Here is a 23,493-nt window from a genome sequence, read left to right on the forward strand (position 1 = left end):
TACAGGCTTATGTTACATATCTATTCATCTGAACTGTCTATGTTCATAAGGATCTAGTTAGTTTAATTTCTAGACTTGGAACAGCATTAAGAAGAGATGTTCACTGCTTAGCTGCTTAGCTTGTCTTAAGTTCCAGTACGTGCAAAAATATAAGGGAGTACTTGTAAAGTGGCTTGCCCAATACATTATTAATTTCCATCTCTGGAAAGTGTCGTCTCACAAAAATAAGTTACATTTCAGACCAATAAACTAAGTATGTTTGAACAATGCTATATATTTTTAAACAGTATAGTATTTTTTATTTCTCCCTAAGCAGAGAACCAAAGTGAGTATCTACACCAGTGACAAAACGCATAAAAACTCTCTCACTCTTCTGTGATTCTGTCTCTTGCATCTCATGAATTGCATGATGGGAGATTAAAGTGGACATAAATATAACATGAACATATACATCCAAGACTGGAGTCCACTGCTGAGCATAATCTAACATAGACAGCTTTTTGATATTTCTGAGCAAATGAAAGAAGAAGATGACACCGAGAACTACAAGTTTGGGCTCATGAAAGGCTTAATTTAAGTAAGATTATTATATTAGCTAGGTACCTTTAGCAGGTGGGGGTTCCAATTTCGGAGGCTCACCAGGTTTTGCAGTCACAACTTTCCTCCTTGATTCAGGAGCTTTAAAGAAAATTATTTGAATTTTACTACACACATCATTAGATTCAAAAAAGAAAAGAATTTTCTAAAAAATGCAAACAGCTGGTTAATACTATTGACATAATAGAAAGACAAGAGCTACAAAGCTAAGATTCTGGCTGATTAACTGTTTAGAAGAGGTCAGATGATCTGTAGGAAGCACAGTTGATCTGAAACCTATGTTCATACAGTAACACCAGCAAATTATTGCTGGGGATTCTTTTCATTTGTAAGAACATGTTAAAGATAGAAGAATTATGTTAAGGATAGAAGAACATTAACTTGGTTAAGATTTTTTTAATAAATTGATTTTTTTCTGTAAATATTGAAAAGAACCCATGTAAACTGACTTTGGTAAAAAATCATAAGGGATTGAGCGTTAATAAGGTGCACCATTAGAGCAATAGTAAATGAGAAAAGAAAAAAAAAACATCAAAGTGATATGTTTAAAAGCATGCTTTTCAAGATTCATCAGTATAATTTAAAAGGATTATATATTTGAGTTCCCACTGTTAATTGTGTCTTCAGATTATTATACCTTTAAGTAGTTCTTTTGCCAATTTAATATCTTCTGTTGGTGGAGTAGGTGGTCGTGGTTTTCGCTTTTCAGGGATCTTCTTTTCAGGGATCTTCTTTTCAGGTTCCGGTGCTTTAAATAACATTAGGTAGATTTAGTATAAATTTACTACCACAGTAGTTATGTGAAGAGTAGTGTACAAATGTAAAGACGGTCATTTTCCATTTTCAATGAAGCCAGTGAAAAAGATCTCATTAAATTAAATGGGAGTATGAAAGAGCCTTAGGCTCTTTACTTTGTAGCATTGTACCTTGCTTTGTAGCATGCACACAATACAAATATCCAAGCTGACTTAAAAAAGCGTGTTAATAACATGAGAACAAAGGTGGGAAACCAAATGACGGGAAGACTCTCGTTGACAGGAAACAAAGTGAAAACATTTAAAGAATCTGTATGTTCTACTTAGAATTAAGAGATCAGAACTCATTTCCAAAACATAATAACAGAGGAAGAATTATGCAGAGACCTACAACACACAGGTACATGTGCGAAGAACGACAGAGCAAGAAAAAAACTGCAGTAATGAAAGAAAGGTGTCTGGCAGCCTCTAGGTAGGTACTTTGTATACCTTCAACAGGTAAAGCTTCTTCTACTTCTGCAACTGGAATTTCTTCTGCTTCTTCAGGTTCAATCTCCTTTACGATTTCATATTCTTTAAAGAATATTGACAACTGGTGTAAGTTTCCAATGGTAAGATCGTTTCACATGAACAATTATGTAGCTATGACTAAAAAGAAAGCTACTCCAACAGATAAATGCACATTAGGGTAAGTAATCACTCAGTATCTGTTACCTTTGCAGTTAACGCATGCTTTTGAAAAACTATTCTCTTTCTATGTAAGAATGAATCAGGGTTATCTGAAGGATAGTATTTTTTATGCGTACAATATAAACTAAACATTCAATTTGTGGATGAGTCATTGTAACTGGAAAGAATAAAAACTTCAATGCTCTCAATTCATTTAAGATTATAACAGCAACATAAATACTAGGTTTTAAGAGACTCAAATTTAGTGGGAATTGATTATCTTTATTGATTATCTTTGTAAGGAATATCCTGTGTAGGAGCATATGTCACTTAAAAATATTTATTTTTGAAAGTGATATTTTACTTCCAAATATGAAAATATAATAGTAGATAAAAGAAACAGAGTGGTATAATCTAAAATATGAAGTTAATTTACAAACATTACAATGGGAAAAAAGGACATCTATTTTAAAGCTTTTCTTTGGAAGAGCAGGACAAAGGATTGTCCTTACAGTAATAGCTATGATGACATATACCTTCACTTCGTAGTGGTTCAGGTATTTTAGGAACGGCAATGTGTACTTTCTCCTCTGGGACAGGTTTCTTGGGCACCTCAGGCACTTTAAAAAATATTAGTTCCTTTTATTTGCATGTATATAAATGTTCATATGAAACATAAAAAAGACAAAGACACCTAACACACAGAAAATCAAAGTGAGTAACAGCGGCCATAACCATGAAAGAGTGTTTGTGTTCCAAACAGTCTTTCCCAAGGTAGTCTACACACAACTGACATATTTCATAGACTCAGTTATGAACAAATTAAAGAGAGAAGAATAGAAAACATTTCTTCTCAGGAGATGCCTCCTGGCAATATATACCTTTTATTGGAGGAGGCTCTGGTTTTTTAAACTCTGGCTTTTTAAGTGTTGTAAGAGGCACTTTCTCTTCTGGCACAGTTCTCTCTGGCAGTTCAGGTGCTTTAAAGATATTAGTAAAATTTCATTTTTGTGAACATTAAGATAGATACATACAATAGTGAAAAGTGCAAAGACTAAAAAGAGTAAGGCATTCAAAATACGAAGAATAAAATTTTAAGTGACTGATTATTCACTCAGACACCTAAGCACTGCATACATGAGTGAAACAAGGGAAAAAGTATTCAGAGAAGAGAGAAAAGGAGAGGGCCAGTCACAGATGTATGTACCTTTAACTAAAGGAACTCTATGTTTCTTAAGGACCGGCACAGGCTCTGGTATTTTTGGCACAGCCACAGGCTCTGGTTTCTTGGGCGCAGCCACAGGTTTCTTTGCTACAGCCACAGGCTTCTTTGGCACAGCCACAGGCTTTGGGGGAACGACCACTGGCACCTCCTCTTCTGGCTCTTCCTCCTCGGCCACCTCAGGCACTTTAAAGATATTAGTTCCTTTTACTCGACTGAGCTAAAGGTCAGCAAACAGCCAAATGGCAAGCAGCAAAGCAGGAAAGTAAACCCGTGACAGACTACCAGAGGGTTCTCTTCAGACAACCACTCTTCCTTCAGGTGGACTACTCGCAGCAAAGAGCCAAAGTATGGGCTTGCTGATGAGCCCCACCCCCTCCTGCAGGCATGTACGGGCACATACAGACACAACACGACCAAATGCCGCTCTCACCCCTCCCCACAGAACGCAGAGGGGCAAAGAGCACTCAGTACTGCAGCGACACGGAGGGCACGGCAGGCTCTTTCAGAACACCACCGTATACCTTCAGCTGGAGGAGCTTCTGGCTCTCCAGGCTCGGCAACTGCTGCCACCTCTTCTGGTGCTTCCTCCTCTGCTTCCTCTTCCAGGACCTCTGCCTCAGGCATCTCAGGCACTTCAAAGATATTAGTGCGTTTCATTTTACATTGGTGAAAACACGTGCCAAGTAGGAACAAAAACCAGAGCAGCACAGACACAGAACATCACAACAGCCAGCCCAAAACCTCACACACACGTGCAGCACTGTTTACCCAGCACGCACAACCCTGAGAGTCTCAGTTTGGAAAGAGAGACAGGTCAAGAGAGGGTGGGACAATGCTTAAGAGAAGACGACTAAGTATCTTCTTTGTTAAGTTATCCATGAAGACAGGTACCTCTGGGTGCTGGAAGCTCTGGTGCTTTGGCAACGGCCACAGGTAGTTTTTCCTCACGAGCAGCCTTCCTGGGCACCTCGGGTGCTTCAAAGATATTAGTAAAAGTCAGTTTTATACGCTAAACAGGAAGACGAACAATGAAATGTAAACTGGAGATGTGCTCATGAAAGTAACCAAACTCGCGTATCTCCGGGTCTCCCGGTATCGACCCAAGTCTCTCTCTCTCTCACTCACTCACAGACACAACAACCCACACACGAGCACAGGCACAGAGCGGTGATGCCAAGCAGGTTCTGTGAGAAAACTGTTGGCTATGCCTCCGTACCCCTTGAGGGTGAGGTGTGAATTGGGATACCCTGCTCTGTACTCAGCAGCCTTGCCTCCCCAGGAGGAGAGACTGTTGTTCTTGGCCCCGCTGGGATATGACTTTTCCCTGGAAGCAGCCTCAGCCCATATCTTCTCTGTTGCCATTCCTCATAAATCTGCCGGTGCTTTGCATTCAGCAGTGTGGGCAGTGACAGGGTGAGGAACAGAAATCCCATCATCATTACTATTTCTCTCCTCTATTCACATTTTGGTTTTTTCAGCTTTTGCAGTATAAGTACGTCGGGGCTTTTGACTTAATGAAGTTTCAGGGCTTCTATAATCCTGTATTTAGAAATTGCATTTGGCAAGGTTAAAAGGGGTACCTGCAGAGCGAGCAAGTTTCCTTGCTCTCCTTCTTTGTGTGATACAGAATTGCTCTGCACAAACAGAGATCTGGTGGACTTGTACCTAATAACTCCGTGCAATTCAATTGTAGATTTGCAGAACCCACTTTCTTGGGTCCCCATGAGCTTATGGTCAGGAAAAAGTTATAGCAACGTCAACTACAGCCATCTGTTTTTCTCAGACGAAAATAGACCATGGAACGAAGACCATCCTGATCTACCATGCATTTGAATAAGCCCTGTATTTACTAACAAGTTTGTGGTATATCTATTATTTGGAATCTAGGCTCAGATCACATATACCCAAGTCTTAAAGACTTAAAGATAGTGTCCTATCTAGGTATGTGTCTCGTTTTACTTTGGGACTTCTTTTCCCATAGCAACTTCCGTTCCTTCACAGTCCATTGAACCTGGCTTTCCTCCTTATTCTCTCTGAAGTGATCAGTTTTTATGTGGGTTTGGTTTTTTTTTGTTTGTCTGTTTTTTTTAATATTGCTGTGTCATGAATGTGTCTGGTTGTCACCACCACAAAATAGGGCAGGGTTGCCAGTTGGTAGTGGTCAAAGAAAAATACTTTGGGTAAAAAAGCCATTTATATTACTTGAGATTCTTGGCAAAATGATAAAAACACAAGTTTATATTAAAAATCCAAAGCAGAAAACTCCTTCCCATGTATCTTATCAGTTTTGATATATAGAATTTTGGATTCTGAACACATATGAAGGAGATTGGGAGAGTCCTTCATGTTCCCTACGTATTTGCCATTCTAACAATAGAAATTGTACAGAGCGCATAACACAGAAATTTCAGGTAATCACAAATGGACAGGATAACAGACATCAGAAGTGACATGTAGGACAGGAAGAAACAGTCTCATTCAGGCTGATGCACAGGGTGACAGGTACCTCGAACTGATGTAGGTTCTGGCTTTTTTGGCACAGTTACAGGCATGGGCTCTTCCAGAACACCTTTCTTGGGCATCTTGGGCACTTCAAAGATATTAGTATATTTTAGTTTTGTGGGCACTACAGATGTATACGAAACAATAAGACAATCAATAATACATGCACGCAGTCTTCTTTGAGAAAGTGCTGTGGTTACGTTCAGTCATCGGTCAAGCTTTGCTGCAAACACATGGAATGACCAGGGTGTCAAACGGAGGAGATGGGAATTCTGTGTTTAGTTTCTGTTTCTGAGTCAAGGTGGAAATGTAGAAAACATATGCCCTTTTGTAACAGCTAATCAGGGACTTATTTGTGGAATCCTACTGTATTTGAGTATCAGTCATGTATCATTCATGACTATTTTGTCATTTTATAAGAATTTTTTTAGGGAAGTAACATTTGCTTTATCATTACCACTTTTTCTCTATCAATTATTTCCATTCTTTACACTTCCTCTTCATTTTCAGTTTTCCACAGTTCCTGTCTTTTAGATTCTATTGTTTACAGAAATATATACTTCCCCTCCTCTCTTTTGTATTATATTAACGACCCTTTCATGTGCTAAGATCATCAGTAGATATATTCAGTCTTTTGCTAGCAAATCTACCTCATGTGTACTGGCATTAACTTACTTTTCAAGAGGTAGAGAACTGATACTGCTGCTGTCATCCAGCAATACAGTCTATTAGAAAATTCAGGGATACAATATTATGTTCTTAAAACTGAAAACTCATTTGCACGCTCTTCTTCAGAACAACATTATTCTGTTTAAACTAAGCATTCAGTAAATGTTAATTCTTAAGCTTTACAAAAAGTTCAGAAAGAAATTGAATCTAGTTTTTCTGGCATGTTTTTGACACTCCACATTGCATACTTCATGTTTCTTATGCACCTATCTCTGATACATCATCACCAGAAAAATTAGCTCAACTTAAGTCCAGAAGAGCATGATGTTTCTTTCTCATGATTGATACTAATAGTGATGACAAGTACCTTTGGCTGTTGGTGGTTCTGGTTTTTTGGGTACAGCAGCGGGTGTTTTTTCTTGTGGGACAGCTTTCTTGGGCACCTTGAGCACTTTAAAGATATTATTTCCTCTTAATTTCACAGTTAAAAAAATACAAAAGATCATAACACTTATGATAAAATCAAAGAGTTTAGGTATTTCTAACACTGTAACATTCCTCTACTGACTGGTTGGTTAGTTACATATGCAAAGATAGGCACAGTAGAGGCTAAGGGTAGAGGACACATTACACATCTTACACAAAAGAAGGGATAATAAACGAAAATATTGATCAATACACTAAAATAAAAAGCAGCTCCCCCCAGAAGATATACCTTTAGCTTGTGGAGCTTCTGGTTTCTTTGGCACAACGACAGGTTTCTTCGGCACAGCCACAGGCTTTGGGGGAACGACCACTGGCACCTCCTCTTCTGGCTCTTCCTCCTCGGCCACCTCAGGCACTTTAAAGATATTAGTTCCTCTTACTCGACTGAGCTAAAGGTCAGCAAACAGCCAAATGGCAAGCAGCAAAGCAGGAAAGTAAACCCGTGACAGACTACCAGAGGGTTCTCTTCAGACAACCACTCTTCCTTCAGGTGGACTACTCGCAGCAAAGAGCCAAAGTATGGGCTTGCTGATGAGCCCCACCCCCTCCTGCAGGCATGTACGGGCACATACAGACACAACACGACCAAATGCCGCTCTCGCCCCTCCCCACAGAACGCAGAGGGGCAAAGAGCACTCAGTACTGCAGCGACACGGAGGGCACGGCAGGCTCTTTCAGAACACCACCGTATACCTTCAGCTGGAGGAGCTTCTGGCTCTCCAGGCTCGGCAACTGCTGCCACCTCTTCTGGTGCTTCCTCCTCTGCTTCCTCTTCCAGGACCTCTGCCTCAGGCATCTCAGGCACTTCAAAGATATTAGTGCGTTTCATTTTACATTGGTGAAAACACGTGCCAAGTAGGAACAAAAACCAGAGCAGCACAGACACAGAACATCACAACAGCCAGCCCAAAACCTCACACACACGTGCAGCACTGTTTACCCAGCACGCACAACCCTGAGAGTCTCAGTTTGGAAAGAGAGACAGGTCAAGAGAGGGTGGGACAATGCTTAAGAGAAGACGACTAAGTATCTTCTTTGTTAAGTTATCCATGAAGACAGGTACCTCTGGGTGCTGGAAGCTCTGGTGCTTTGGCAACGGCCACAGGTAGTTTTTCCTCACGAGCAGCCTTCCTGGGCACCTCGGGTGCTTCAAAGATATTAGTAAAAGTCAGTTTTATACACTAAACAGGAAGACGAACAATGAAATGTAAACTGGAGATGTGCTCATGAAAGTAACCAAACTCGCGTATCTCCAGGTCTCCCGGTATCGACCCAAGTCTCTCTCTCTCTCACTCACTCACAGACACAACAACCCACACACGAGCACAGGCACAGAGCGGTGATGCCAAGCAGGTTCTGTGAGAAAACTGTTGGCTATGCCTCCGTACCCCTTGAGGGTGAGGTGTGAATTGGGATACCCTGCTCTGTACTCAGCAGCCTTGCCTCCCCAGGAGGAGAGACTGTTGTTCTTGGCCCCGCTGGGATATGACTTTTCCCTGGAAGCAACCTCAGCCCATATCTTCTCTGTTGCCATTCCTCATAAATCTGCCGGTGCTTTGCATTCAGCAGTGTGGGCAGTGACAGGGTGAGGAACAGAAATCCCATCATCATTACTATTTCTCTCCTCTATTCACATTTTGGTTTTTTCAGCTTTTGCAGTATAAGTACGTCGGGGCTTTTGACTTAATGAAGTTTCAGGGCTTCTATAATCCTGTATTTAGAAATTGCATTTGGCAAGGTTAAAAGGGGTACCTGCAGAGCGAGCAAGTTTCCTTGCTCTCCTTCTTTGTGTGATACAGAATTGCTCTGCACAAACAGAGATCTGGTGGACTTGTACCTAATAACTCCATGCAATTCAATTGTAGATTTGCAGAACCCACTTTCTTGGGTCCCCATGAGCTTATGGTCAGGAAAAAGTTATAGCAACGTCAACTACAGCCATCTGTTTTTCTCAGACGAAAATAGACCATGGAACGAAGACCATCCTGATCTACCATGCATTTGAATAAGCCCTGTATTTACTAACAAGTTTGGGGTATCTATTATTTGGAATCTAGGCTCAGATCACATATACCCAAGTCTTAAAGACTTAAAGATAGTGTCCTATCTAGGTATGTGTCTCGTTTTACTTTGGGACTTCTTTTCCCATAGCAACTTCCGTTCCTTCACAGTCCATTGAACCTGGCTTTCCTCCTTATTCTCTCTGAAGTGATCAGTTTTTATGTGGGTTTGGTTTTTTTTTGTTTGTCTGTTTTTTTTAATATTGCTGTGTCATGAATGTGTCTGGTTGTCACCACCACAAAATAGGGCAGGGTTGCCAGTTGGTAGTGGTCAAAGAAAAATACTTTGGGTAAAAAAAAGCCATTTATATTACTTGAGATTCTTGGCAAAATGATAAAAACACAAGTTTATATTAAAAATCCAAAGCAGAAAACTCCTTCCCATGTATCTTATCAGTTTTGATATATAGAATTTTGGATTCTGAACACATATGAAGGAGATTGGGAGAGTCCTTCATGTTCCCTACGTATTTGCCATTCTAACAATAGAAATTGTACAGAGCGCATAACACAGAAATTTCAGGTAATCACAAATGGACAGGATAACAGACATCAGAAGTGACATGTAGGACAGGAAGAAACAGTCTCATTCAGGCTGATGCACAGGGTGACAGGTACCTCGAACTGATGTAGGTTCTGGCTTTTTTGGCACAGTTACAGGCATGGGCTCTTCCAGAACACCTTTCTTGGGCATCTTGGGCACTTCAAAGATATTAGTATATTTTAGTTTTGTGGGCACTACAGATGTATACGAAACAATAAGACAATCAATAATACATGCACGCAGTCTTCTTTGAGAAAGTGCTGTGGTTACGTTCAGTCATCGGTCAAGCTTTGCTGCAAACACATGGAATGACCAGGGTGTCAAACGGAGGAGATGGGAATTCTGTGTTTAGTTTCTGTTTCTGAGTCAAGGTGGAAATGTAGAAAACATATGCCCTTTTGTAACAGCTAATCAGGGACTTATTTGTGGAATCCTACTGTATTTGAGTATCAGTCATGTATCATTCATGACTATTTTGTCATTTTATAAGAATTTTTTTAGGGAAGTAACATTTGCTTTATCATTACCACTTTTTCTCTATCAATTATTTCCATTCTTTACACTTCCTCTTCATTTTCAGTTTTCCACAGTTCCTGTCTTTTAGATTCTGTTGTTTACAGAAATATATACTTCCCCTCCTCTCTTTTGGATTATATTAACGACCCTTTCATGTGCTAAGAAGATCATCAGTAGATATATCCAGTCTTTTGCTAGCAAATCTACCTCATGTGTACTGGCATTAACTTACTTTTCAAGAGGTAGAGAACTGATACTGCTGCTGTCATCCAGCAATACAGTCTATTAGAAAATTCAGGGATACAATATTATGTTCTTAAAACTGAAAACTCATTTGCACGCTCTTCTTCAGAACAACATTATTCTGTTTAAACTAAGCATTCAGTAAATGTTAATTCTTAAGCTTTACAAAAAGTTCAGAAAGAAATTGAATCTAGTTTTTCTGGCATGTTTTTGACACTCCACATTGCATACTTCATGTTTCTTATGCACCTATCTCTGATACATCATCACCAGAAAAATTAGCTCAACTTAAGTCCAGAAGAGCATGATGTTTCTTTCTCATGATGATACTAATAGTGATGACAAGTACCTTTGGCTGTTGGTGGTTCTGGTTTTTTGGGTACAGCAGCGGGTGTTTTTTCTTGTGGGACAGCTTTCTTGGGCACCTTGAGCACTTTAAAGATATTATTTCCTCTTAATTTCACAGTTAAAAAAATACAAAAGATCATAACACTTATGATAAAATCAAAGAGTTTAGGTATTTCTAACACTGTAACATTCCTCTACTGACTGGTTGGTTAGTTACATATGCAAAGATAGGCACAGTAGAGGCTAAGGGTAGAGGACACATTACACATCTTACACAAAAGAAGGGATAATAAACGAAAATATTGATCAATACACTAAAATAAAAAGCAGCTCCCCCCAGAAGATATACCTTTAGCTTGTGGAGCTTCTGGTTTCTTTGGCACAACGACAGGTTTCTTCGGCACAGCCACAGGCTTTGGGGGAACGACCACTGGCACCTCCTCTTCTGGCTCTTCCTCCTCGGCCACCTCAGGCACTTTAAAGATATTAGTTCCTTTTACTCGACTGAGCTAAAGGTCAGCAAACAGCCAAATGGCAAGCAGCAAAGCAGGAAAGTAAACCCGTGACAGACTACCAGAGGGTTCTCTTCAGACAACCACTCTTCCTTCAGGTGGACTACTCGCAGCAAAGAGCCAAAGTATGGGCTTGCTGATGAGCCCCACCCCCTCCTGCAGGCATGTACGGGCACATACAGACACAACACGACCAAATGCCGCTCTCGCCCCTCCCCACAGAACGCAGAGGGGCAAAGAGCACTCAGTACTGCAGCGACACGGAGGGCACGGCAGGCTCTTTCAGAACACCACCGTATACCTTCAGCTGGAGGAGCTTCTGGCTCTCCAGGCTCGGCAACTGCTGCCACCTCTTCTGGTGCTTCCTCCTCTGCTTCCTCTTCCAGGACCTCTGCCTCAGGCATCTCAGGCACTTCAAAGATATTAGTGCGTTTCATTTTACATTGGTGAAAACACGTGCCAAGTAGGAACAAAAACCAGAGCAGCACAGACACAGAACATCACAACAGCCAGCCCAAAACCTCACACACACGTGCAGCACTGTTTACCCAGCACGCACAACCCTGAGAGTCTCAGTTTGGAAAGAGAGACAGGTCAAGAGAGGGTGGGACAATGCTTAAGAGAAGACGACTAAGTATCTTCTTTGTTAAGTTATCCATGAAGACAGGTACCTCTGGGTGCTGGAAGCTCTGGTGCTTTGGCAACGGCCACAGGTAGTTTTTCCTCACGAGCAGCCTTCCTGGGCACCTCGGGTGCTTCAAAGATATTAGTAAAAGTCAGTTTTATACACTAAACAGGAAGACGAACAATGAAATGTAAACTGGAGATGTGCTCATGAAAGTAACCAAACTCGCGTATCTCCGGGTCTCCCGGTATCGACCCAAGTCTCTCTCTCTCTCACTCACTCACAGACACAACAACCCACACACGAGCACAGGCACAGAGCGGTGATGCCAAGCAGGTTCTGTGAGAAAACTGTTGGCTATGCCTCCGTACCCCTTGAGGGTGAGGTGTGAATTGGGATACCCTGCTCTGTACTCAGCAGCCTTGCCTCCCCAGGAGGAGAGACTGTTGTTCTTGGCCCCGCTGGGATATGACTTTTCCCTGGAAGCAACCTCAGCCCATATCTTCTCTGTTGCCATTCCTCATAAATCTGCCGGTGCTTTGCATTCAGCAGTGTGGGCAGTGACAGGGTGAGGAACAGAAATCCCATCATCATTACTATTTCTCTCCTCTATTCACATTTTGGTTTTTTCAGCTTTTGCAGTATAAGTACGTCGGGGCTTTTGACTTAATGAAGTTTCAGGGCTTCTATAATCCTGTATTTAGAAATTGCATTTGGCAAGGTTAAAAGGGGTACCTGCAGAGCGAGCAAGTTTCCTTGCTCTCCTTCTTTGTGTGATACAGAATTGCTCTGCACAAACAGAGATCTGGTGGACTTGTACCTAATAACTCCATGCAATTCAATTGTAGATTTGCAGAACCCACTTTCTTGGGTCCCCATGAGCTTATGGTCAGGAAAAAGTTATAGCAACGTCAACTACAGCCATCTGTTTTTCTCAGACGAAAATAGACCATGGAACGAAGACCATCCTGATCTACCATGCATTTGAATAAGCCCTGTATTTACTAACAAGTTTGGGGTATCTATTATTTGGAATCTAGGCTCAGATCACATATACCCAAGTCTTAAAGACTTAAAGATAGTGTCCTATCTAGGTATGTGTCTCGTTTTACTTTGGGACTTCTTTTCCCATAGCAACTTCCGTTCCTTCACAGTCCATTGAACCTGGCTTTCCTCCTTATTCTCTCTGAAGTGATCAGTTTTTATGTGGGTTTGGTTTTTTTTTGTTTGTCTGTTTTTTTTAATATTGCTGTGTCATGAATGTGTCTGGTTGTCACCACCACAAAATAGGGCAGGGTTGCCAGTTGGTAGTGGTCAAAGAAAAATACTTTGGGTAAAAAAAAGCCATTTATATTACTTGAGATTCTTGGCAAAATGATAAAAACACAAGTTTATATTAAAAATCCAAAGCAGAAAACTCCTTCCCATGTATCTTATCAGTTTTGATATATAGAATTTTGGATTCTGAACACATATGAAGGAGATTGGGAGAGTCCTTCATGTTCCCTACGTATTTGCCATTCTAACAATAGAAATTGTACAGAGCGCATAACACAGAAATTTCAGGTAATCACAAATGGACAGGATAACAGACATCAGAAGTGACATGTAGGACAGGAAGAAACAGTCTCATTCAGGCTGATGCACAGGGTGACAGGTACCTCGAACTGATGTAGGTTCTGGCTTTTTTGGCACAGTTACAGGCATGGGCTCTTCCAGAACACCTTTCTTGGGCATCTTGGGCACTTCAAAGATATTAGTATATTTTAGTTTTGTGGGCACTACAGATGTATACGAAACAATAAGACAATCAATAATACATGCACGCAGTCGTCTTTGAGAAAGTGCTGTGGTTACATTCAGTCATCGGTCAAGCTTTGCTGCAAACACATGGAATGACCAGGGTGTCAAACGGAGGAGATGGGAATTCTGTGTTTAGTTTCTGTTTCTGAGTCAAGGTGTTCACTAATAATGTGAACAACTGTTTATTCATTCATTCCCTTGTTAGCATCCATAAAGTTTTGGCATTTATTGGTAGATAGGAGTTCATCATACCTGTTTGATTTATTGTTATAGCCTAAGAAATCAGATCTTACCTCCTGAACTTTTTGAATATGCCAAAAATACCAGTACAACAAAGGTTTGGGTGGTTTTAGTCAAGGAAACATTTGACACCCCTGCACAGCAATTCATATTTGGTACATTTCTCACACATTTTAGATATCAGAGTATACAATGAAAGATCAATTTAAAATGAGATTAATTTAAAAAAAACCCCAAAACCTTCCTTATGTTGATAATCATGGTGGCATGTACCTTTAACAAGTGGAGCTCCTGTTTTTTTAGGTACAGCAATGGGCACTTTCTCCTCTGGGACAGCCCTCTCAGGCACCTCAGGCACTTCAAAGATATTAGTGAATTTCATTTTACAATTACGATACAACGGAACATAGGTACAGACACTGAAACACAGAGGACAATAGAAATGTTGTGAAGTAACAATTTGGCGCACACATACTTGGTGCGATTTGTTTAGCAAGCATCATTTAAAACCTCAGATTCAAAATGACAGACAGAACAAAAGAGGTTAAGATAGTACTTAAGAGAAGAGGGGTAAGTGTGTTTATCATGTATTCATGATAACATGTACTTCTGGCTGATGGAGGTTCTGATTTTTCAGGAACAGCTACAGGAATTTTCTCTTCTGGGACAGCCTTTTCAGGCATTGCAGGCTCTTTAAAAGATATTAGTATCTTTTAGTTATATGTATTAAGCTTTAAAACGAGCAGTAAAACATAGTATACTCAAGAGAAGGAAAAGAGATCCTGTTCATAAGAGGTACCTTTAGACCGTGGAGCTGCTCGTTTTTTAAGTACAGCAACACTTCCTTGCTTTTCAGCCAGCTTGGCTGGTAGTGGTTCCTCAGGTGCCAAAACAGGCTCTGGTTCTTCAGATGCCACTTCAGGCTTTGGTTTTTGAAGTGCCATAGAAGGCTCTAGTTTTTGGGGTGCTGAAATTGGTTCTGGTTCCTCAGGCGCCACAACAGGTTCTGGCTTGCAGGGTGCCACAACAGGCTTCGATTTTCTGGACATTGCAATAGGCATTGATTTTTGGAAATCTGCAACAAACTCTGTTTCTTCAGGTGCTACAAGTAGCTCTGTTTTTTGGGGTGGCACAAAAGGTTTTGTTTTGGGGAGCACCACAACACGCTCTGATTTTTGGGTTGATGCAACTGTCTCTGACTTCTCAGCTGCCACAGTGAGCTCAGGTTCCTCTGGGGCCATGAATGGCTCTGGTTTTTGGGGTTCCACAACAGGCTTTTGTTTTGGGGGCATCACACCATGCTTTAGTTTTTGGGATGCCGCATCAGGCTTGGGTTCCTCAGGTACCACAACAAACTCTGGTTTCTCAGGCACCATAACACGCTCTGGTTTTTGGGATGCCACAACAGATTCTGTTTTTTGGGGTGCTAAAATAGTCTCAGGCTCCTCAGATGACACAACATGTTCTAGTTTTTGGGGTGCCACAATAAGCTTTTGTTTTCGGGCCACTCTAGCAGGTTCCGGTTCTTGAGGTTCTACCTCTTGAGGCTTTGTTTTTGGGGGTCCTGCAATGGGCTTTGGTTTTCGGGAAACTGGAACAGGTACTTTCTTTTCTGGGAAAGTTGTCTTGGCCACTTTATGTACATAAAAGATATTAGTTCTAAATTTAACAACTGCACAGACAATCATACCAAATTTAAGTGAATCATAAAACGTAAAACCACAATTGTAGTGAAAACAGTAAAATCATATCAGGTATAAATACTTTATGTTGGCCTGTTTGAGGATGAATATACCACATTTTGGCTTTTCTCCCTTTTCTCTCAATATACGCCCTCCACCCCAAGCCTCATGCCCCCATATGCAAGTGCACACGTGCACTGATAGTATAACTTAAGCTATAAGTAAAATCCATGATAATTATAAACAGAATGGACAGGACAAAAGACATTAATAAGATTGCAGGTAATAAGCTGGAGACTTTCAAGAAAGCAGTGATGGCATCTAGTTTTTCTTGGTGGAGCTTCTGATATTTCAATTACATTGATATCTTCTGTTCTTTGCTACTAGAATGAGTACTTTCTTTTCTTCTACTATTTTCACTTTAAAGATATTAATTGTGGTTGTTTTCACGAACCCAAGTGGGTAGAATGGTAAGAATAATTCAAAATAGTAAGAAGAATTGAAGTATAAAATACAGGCAATTCAAGTGACAAGATTTGTCACTATCCTTCAAAAAGACCCACATATGTCTGTTTCACACACATATACAGATACATAGAACAAGTATAATTTAGAATCTCAGAAAATAGAAGGCCTGGAAAATCACAGTGTTAAAGGAAAGAGCAAAAATGTCGCTTTTGTTATTATATTAGTGTTGAGATTTACCTTTCTCTGGTAGATATTCTGGTTCTTCAGGTGCAGCCTCTGGTTCTGGGACAACCACAGGTTCTGGTTCTTTAGGCACAACCTCAGGTTCTGGTATTTTAGGCACAGGTATTTTCTTTTCTGGAACAACTTTCTTCGGCACCTCAGGTTCTTTAAAGATATTTATTTATTTTACTTTTAGGAATTTGAAGAATAGGAATTAAAAAGGCGACAATAGCTCCAAGGTGAAAATTGTCAAACAGCATCAGAAAAAAAAATACCCCTTATAAATAGTCTGTGTTTTTTTCATCTTGCTTGATGCATACCATTAACAGCCATTGTTGCTTATTGGGAGCTATTCACAAGTGAAGAAGACAACACAATCTGTAACATTTATAAATATTAGAATATAAAAGAAGAGGATAACACAAACTTAAAAAAGATAATATTTAGATAAACAGATTAAAATTTCTGTGCAATTTTATCAGTATTGAACATGTACCTTTAGGTCGTGGAGGTTCTGGTTTTTTAGGAACTTCAATGTGTACTTTTTCTTCTGAAACCACTTTCTTGGGCACCTCAGGCACTTTAAAGAAAGTAATTAATTTCATTTGTATGACGTTCAAACATATGTCTGCAGCATTAAGACACTAAGAAAAAGTGAAACTCAGGGACATCAAAAACATCAGTAGTTTTGGATGTGAGTATTGACTTTTTTCTTTGCCTACACGAAATTCTCTCTGATGTCTCACTGAGGTACAGATGCAAAAACTACAATTTAAACAACAAAAATATTTTATAGAACATTTACAGTAAAAGTAAATTACCAATATGTTAAAATGGTACCCTTGACAATGAAGGGTTTTTCTTTCATTAATTGCATACAGCAGTTACCTTTAGTTGGTGGAGGTTCTGGTTTCTTTGGTACTTTAACTGAAACCTCTTCTGGAACCACTTTCTTTGTTACTTCAGGCACTTGAAAACTATTAATAACTTTTACTATAACAATTTCATAAGCAACATTAAAGCATAATAGCAGAACAGTATTAGTGAGAACACTAATTACTAAGATCTATTTTTTTTTCACACAACACATTTATTCACTTGAAAAACCTTTGACAACAGAAGAAAATTGTAATAGAGGTCTTGGGTACTGTCTTCTATAGTATTAAAACAATAAAAGAGTGATGTTTTTGATTCTGTCAATTTTGTCATAATGACAAGTACCTTTGGCTGGTGGAACTGCTGGTTTTTTAGGCTCCACAACTGGTATTTTCTCATCTGGGACTTTCTTGGGCACTTCTGGCACTTTAAAATTAATAATTATGTTAATATTAAGAATTTAAAGAAATTTAAATAGCATTAAAGTGGAAAAAGAAACAAACAAAAGGACACCAGGTAACATCAATCAAACATAATACCCTCTACCAAACAGGTTTTTTGCTCTCAATCTTGATCAAGAGTCATTTGAGAGGAGTAAATAGGCTGCTCCCAAAAATGAAATACAAAAATCACAGTTTATAAGACAGAAAGATGGGGAAATAGTATCAAAAATGTCTTATCAATGAAAATAAGATAAATTATTGCCAGTACCTTTAGCTGGTGGTACTTCTGGCTTTTTAGGCACAGCCACTTTGATTTTCTCTTCCACAACTACTTCCTTGGGGGCTTCAGGCACTTTAAGGAAAGAGATTATTTTCAGTTATTATATGGAATTTTACAGCTATGTTCAAAACTTTTCAGTAGAAATTACAAAGTAGGGAGGTTCTTAATGGAGCCATTGATTTGATGTGTTTGTTGACTTAAGGTTCTTTTATGTCCCTGTAAAGTCTGAGGAAGCACCTCAGTCTTTTGGAGTTTCTTCTCCTTCTACATTACATTATTTTTCCATTTTATTCAACCACCTTCTGAATCTCCATTTGATTAAGGCTGCCATTGTCCAGTCTGTATTCCTTCTCACATTCTTTTGTGCACGATGACTTCTTGGTATCAAATATTCCTTGGATGGTTTTCTCCTGTGTTAGACATCTGTATCACTTATCATACACTTTGAAATTATTAAACTCTCTTTTGGGGCTAATTTTTCACTGTCAGTTGGGAGTATTTCAGATCACAGAGGCCCTGTTTTCTCTTTAAGATTTCTGCTGTGGTTCTCAAGTATCAGTCTCATCTCTGCCCAGCCACATCAGTATTTCTAACACACTGGTACACTGCTTACAGCTATGATTCAAAAAGAAGAATTTTCAAAACAGTAGCATATGTAGAACTGTGGGCACAGAAGATAAAAGTAATAGGACAACACAAATAAACAATCAAAAAACTAATCTGTACAATCAAGGCAGAAGTTTTTTTCTCTTCCAAATTTTAGTTATCTGTAGTGCAACATACCTTTGGCTGGTGGTGGTTCCGGTTTTTTAGGCACAACAATGGGTACTTTCTCTTCTGGAATTTTCTTGGGCACCTCTGGCACTTTAAAGAAAACAGCATTCATTTTTGTTATATTTAAGGCATTTAAAAATATGTAAATTATTAAGAAGAAAGAGTCTCACAAGAAGCATATCAGAAAGAAACGTAAGACCAGATATAAATAGATGTATCATGCAAAAAATGTTGTATACTATTACATACTACTAGGATTTTTTATAAATGAGAAATAAAAGGTGATTTTTTCTTTTAGTGTATACACTACTGCCCAAGAGAAAGAGAAATCTCCTCCTCAGAGAGTCACCATTATTGACATATAAGCTTTAGATGATGTTACTCTTGGCTTTTTAGGTACAGCAACATTTACTTTCTCTTCTGAGACAGATTTCTTAGGTACCTTGGACACTTTAAAGATATTAGTGTACTTTTAAGAATTACAAAAATAAAACATGCAATACAGAGAAATAAGACAAAACAAGCATATGTATAAGGATACTCTGACAACAGTTACATGTTCTGAAAAGCCTCTGTGGTTCTATCCCTCTGGCAAACAACAGTTTGAAGTGACTTTGCTGGGGAACTTTTGTCATGCAAAGACAAACTGCTAGTTCAGACAGACTTCTAAAATATCTGAATGAATTGTAACAACTGGTTGCTGTGCCTAGAATTCACTCCATTCAAAATTAAATCAATTGACCCCTAAGTTTAACGTGAGCAATGTAAAAGAGGAAGTGTATATACTTCTTTCTTGAGTATTGATAGAATTTCTAAGGCTGTTTACAGTACCTATAAACACCCATGAAATGAAAATGTTTGTTCTGTAAATCTCACTGCATGTTGACTCAGCTAGAATTTTCTTTATTTTTAGTCCCTTTGGCTGGTTTCTGACACAATTTCTGTGCCATCACAATGGATTACTCTTGGGTAGAAGAAATAGACAAACAACTAATTTTTCATGATTTAACAACAACAAAACAAGGGACAGAAGAAACTTGAAGAAAAAGGAGAAGGAAAGGATATGTTGACCTATACCTTTGGCAGGTGGACCTTCTGGCTTTTTATGCAGAGGGACAGGTTTCTCTTCAGGAATAGTTATCTTGGGCAATTCAGGCACTTGAAAGATATTTATGGATTTTAATTTTAATTTTATGACTTAAAGATGAGTTAAGAAACAGGAAAAAGGGACATATACAACATAAATGCCACTAATCTGACACAAGTAGACCATGAACTATTAAATCAGAAACGATGTAAGAAACAGAAAAGATGTTAACAGCAAAAGACCTCAGTTCTATTAGGCTATCAAAGTACCTTTAGATGGTGGAGATTCTGGTCTTTTAGGCACAGCAGTAGGTTCTGGTTTTTTAGGCACAGCAATAGGCACTTCTTCTTCTGGAACAGCTTTCTTAACAACTGTGGGCACTTTGAAGATATTAGTTCATTTTAAGAATTTATATAGAATAGAAAAACAAGTCATAAAAAATCCCAAGTTTGTAATGTAAGTAAGGTACAAAAAGAATGAACACAAATATTAATTACATTGAACAAGAACTAAACCATGAACATGAATAATTTAATTTTCCTGGAGTTTGTGAATCTGCAAATTGCAGGAAGAGATGATGAAGAAGATATGTACCTCTAAGTGCTGGAGCTTCCTCTTTTCTATGAACAGTAGAAATTTCTTCTTCTATGTACATCTCCTCATAAACTTCATGTACTTGAAAGATATTAGTTTAAATACTTAAATTAATTTAGAATATCTTCAGAAAACAGGACAATGTGAAAGATAAAGAACAAATACCACCAAATATTAAAGCTCATCTTAAGACACACAGGTCTATTTTATATCTACCCTCAAAATTAGGATTCTTTCAAATAAGGGAAGAAAAATATCTCATATTCTACCCTAATCTGATCTCTGCAGCTTGCCAGAAGAAAGATGTATGATATGTCCTAAACTGAGCTGCTTGCTTGAGTGCAAAGAGATAGGCCCTGTCTATCTAAGCTCTGTCACTTTTTCTATTTCCCCCCCCCCCCCCCCCCGGACTAATCTCAAGTATCAGGGTCCCTTACAATTGTCTCTTTTGCACATAAAGCTAATTTTCCCCTCAAGAACAACTACAGGTGATATAATTTTTAATTTTTTAAAAATTAATTTTATACTGTTGCAGCTAACTAAAGCTGCTAACTAAACTCTAGTTTATCGTAGACAGAATGTTGTCAAAATAATTAAAGATTTATATATGAAAACATATTTTTTTATCCTTCACATCCTACTCAAAATTTCTTGTACCTTTAAGGTGTGAAGCTTCTTCTTTAGGTAGAGCAGGAGGTATTTTTTCTTTGTGGACAGCTTTCTTTGGTACTTCAGGAACTTAAAAATATTGGTTTATTTTAGAAATTTACAGTAGGAAATAAGTAGTACAGTTTTGTAAAACAATTAAAAATTCTACTAGAACAATATGAAAATACATGGTATTAACCTGTGAATACAACTCAACAACTTCACTTTCTGGAGTTCACTGTTTTTCTAACTCCTAGCACTTACAGGTCTGAATTTGCCTTTCTCTGAAAAAGATAGTAGTTAGGGTTTTTTTTTCTTATCAAACAATCTTTAGGAATTTTGGCAATGCAAAGGGTTTTATTTTTTTAAAATTTCAAAATTACCTATAAGAACAAGGCAAAACTCCAGTGCAATTAACTAAATATTAAGTTTCAAACATCTATAGAGTTTTTCAACACTGGAATTTTATTAAAAAGCTATGTTTCTATGAAAAAATTTTTGTGCCTTTGTATTTTGTCCTGATTTAAAGTCTTACCTTAATCTTGACATTGTTAAAGCCCTTGACATGACTGCAAAGAGTGTTTCTGCGAACAAGCCTCTGCCACAAACTTTTAGATTTTTTTTTTAATATATTATCAGAGAAAGTATTTTGGGAAATAGAACATGAGACAAGAAGTCAAAAAAATATAAGGCTAATCCCTGGCCCTGCTATGAATTTCCTGTCTACTAAATTTCTTTGTATTTGTCTAATTTTGTCTTTTAAATTTTAGATCCTTGATGCAGAATTTATCAATCTGTTTGAGCAGCTGCTAACACAAGATAAAAATAAGAACTTATAGAAAATGTTCCTTGAATTTGTTTTCCTGAATGATAAATTATTCTGTCTTAATAATTGTTTATTAGTTTAACATACGAAGAAAGATGCTGAAATATTTTTGGAATTCTTTGTAATTGGTTGCAAAATGATTATGTTTTTAATCTCTTTTCTCCCCATATATATGCTTTTTTTTCTAAAATAAAAACAAACAAACAGACAAAATTTACTCTTACAACAAGAGATCAAATGGAAGAAAACAGTGGCCGTGTTGTTCAAGAAAAACAAGCATGTTGGGTTTCTCACTTGGTACCTCACTTTTGAAAGAGGCTAAAGAAAATCCATTTGGAGGTCATATACCTTTTACTGGAGGAGTTTTTTCTGTAGGTACAGCAGTAGGTATTTTCTTCAGTGGGACAGTTTTCTTTGTCACTGCAGGTACTTCAAAGATATTACAGTTTTTAAACAACATTATAATATACAAAATGTAAGTAACAAAGAAGCAATGACAGACACATAGCATCTAAGGAAATATTAGAATGAACACATTAAATAACAGATTAACACATGGATGGAATAACGAAGATGAATAACTAATTTGTAGGGAACATATTGCTTTATAGATTGCTTGAATAGTTGGTGTACCTTTAGCTGCTGGAGCTTCTGGTTCACTAGGAATAATAACAGGGACTTTTTCTTCTGTTGGAACTTCTGTGTAAACTTCAGGCTCTTTAAAGATATTAGTTTATTTTACATATTTTAATATTATTTACATGACAAGATTAGAAAGACAACTTATAATGCAAAAATGCAGACATGTATATGGACAAAGAGCTGTTTGAACATAAATTATTTAAATATCTAATTTCAGCCTGATCATTTCCCTACTATTGCTAGAAGTGACCTTCCCAATTAGTAAAATAGAAGTTTACAGAAATATTTAATTTTATTTTCTAGTTACTTAGTTCTGTGTATTAGATAGAAATTGTAATTGAATTTCACATGTCCTCATCTGGCGTTAACTATCTATATCCCAGCTCAAAAATTAATTAAGTCTTACTCAGGATGGCTCTTAAACCAGTGTCTACTTAAGTTCATTTCTTTAGTTCAATGCAGCTAAAATGCTTTCCTAGATCAGAAACTTAGTTTCTCTCTTATTTATGTTTCTTTCTCCCATTAATAGAGGAGAAAAGAACATTTTTTAAATGCTAAACTGTAACTAAGTTTGGGGGGAGAGAGGGTCTCAAAGACATGGATGGAAGTTACTTTTAAATACTTAAAAAAATGAATTGAAAATGTCTCATATTTTACAGAACAATCTAGAGCATGAATTGATATATTCTCTGCAATTTACTGCTTGGTAGATGTGTCATTGGTGTACCTTCATACAAAGGAGGCTCCTCTTCTCTAGGAATAATGGTATGTACTTTCCCTTCAAGGAGAACTCTCTTATGAAACTCAGGAGCTTCAAAGATATTAGCTTTCTTTTAGTAACCTCAAAATAATTTTCAACTTTTAAAATCCCAAACAGAAATAAACCCAGAAAACGAAGATCTTTTGAGGTCCCAAATACTGTGCCTTTTCGAGAATGAAATATTATACAGTTCTAGAACTGTCTTGCTGGAACAATTAATTATGTGAAGAAATTTATAGTTTCTGCTGTCAAAGAGCATAAGCCATTTGCTTTTCTCACTGTATTGTCATGCTTTTCCTTCTGATATGTGTAACAGTTTTAATGGTTTTAACTTATTAGCTCTTGCCCTATTACTTCTCCACCAATACCATGACCAATGTATTGGCTTCAAAACCCC

The 23,493-nt window shown here is 38.2% G+C and overlaps 1 protein-coding gene across 1 annotated transcript in view; it reads right to left on the reverse strand.

The window, feature by feature from the left end:
* Positions 1–23,493, reverse strand: part of TTN (titin) — a 246,608-nt gene that overhangs the window by 110,275 nt on the left and 112,840 nt on the right. The window contains exons 150-183 of the mRNA XM_075153897.1: positions 23,064–23,147; positions 22,328–22,411; positions 22,043–22,123; positions 20,878–20,958; positions 20,221–20,301; positions 19,896–20,006; positions 19,617–19,697; positions 18,549–18,629; positions 17,754–17,837; positions 17,388–17,468; positions 17,055–17,159; positions 16,663–16,746; positions 16,182–16,331; positions 14,594–15,427; positions 14,068–14,151; positions 13,413–13,496; positions 11,798–11,881; positions 11,428–11,538; positions 10,964–11,089; positions 10,616–10,699; positions 9,582–9,665; positions 7,967–8,050; positions 7,597–7,707; positions 7,133–7,258; positions 6,785–6,868; positions 5,753–5,836; positions 4,138–4,221; positions 3,768–3,878; positions 3,229–3,429; positions 2,903–3,001; positions 2,558–2,641; positions 1,842–1,925; positions 1,235–1,345; positions 604–678 (exon numbers count right to left, since the gene is read on the reverse strand). Of these exons, the coding sequence (XP_075009998.1) occupies positions 604–678; positions 1,235–1,345; positions 1,842–1,925; positions 2,558–2,641; positions 2,903–3,001; positions 3,229–3,429; positions 3,768–3,878; positions 4,138–4,221; positions 5,753–5,836; positions 6,785–6,868; positions 7,133–7,258; positions 7,597–7,707; positions 7,967–8,050; positions 9,582–9,665; positions 10,616–10,699; positions 10,964–11,089; positions 11,428–11,538; positions 11,798–11,881; positions 13,413–13,496; positions 14,068–14,151; positions 14,594–15,427; positions 16,182–16,331; positions 16,663–16,746; positions 17,055–17,159; positions 17,388–17,468; positions 17,754–17,837; positions 18,549–18,629; positions 19,617–19,697; positions 19,896–20,006; positions 20,221–20,301; positions 20,878–20,958; positions 22,043–22,123; positions 22,328–22,411; positions 23,064–23,147 (4,017 nt within the window). The remainder of the gene's footprint in view (positions 1–603; positions 679–1,234; positions 1,346–1,841; positions 1,926–2,557; positions 2,642–2,902; positions 3,002–3,228; positions 3,430–3,767; positions 3,879–4,137; positions 4,222–5,752; positions 5,837–6,784; positions 6,869–7,132; positions 7,259–7,596; positions 7,708–7,966; positions 8,051–9,581; positions 9,666–10,615; positions 10,700–10,963; positions 11,090–11,427; positions 11,539–11,797; positions 11,882–13,412; positions 13,497–14,067; positions 14,152–14,593; positions 15,428–16,181; positions 16,332–16,662; positions 16,747–17,054; positions 17,160–17,387; positions 17,469–17,753; positions 17,838–18,548; positions 18,630–19,616; positions 19,698–19,895; positions 20,007–20,220; positions 20,302–20,877; positions 20,959–22,042; positions 22,124–22,327; positions 22,412–23,063; positions 23,148–23,493) is intronic.

Source organism: Calonectris borealis, chromosome 6 (assembly GCF_964195595.1).
Source record: "Calonectris borealis chromosome 6, bCalBor7.hap1.2, whole genome shotgun sequence".
NCBI classification, from domain to species: domain Eukaryota; kingdom Metazoa; phylum Chordata; class Aves; order Procellariiformes; family Procellariidae; genus Calonectris; species Calonectris borealis.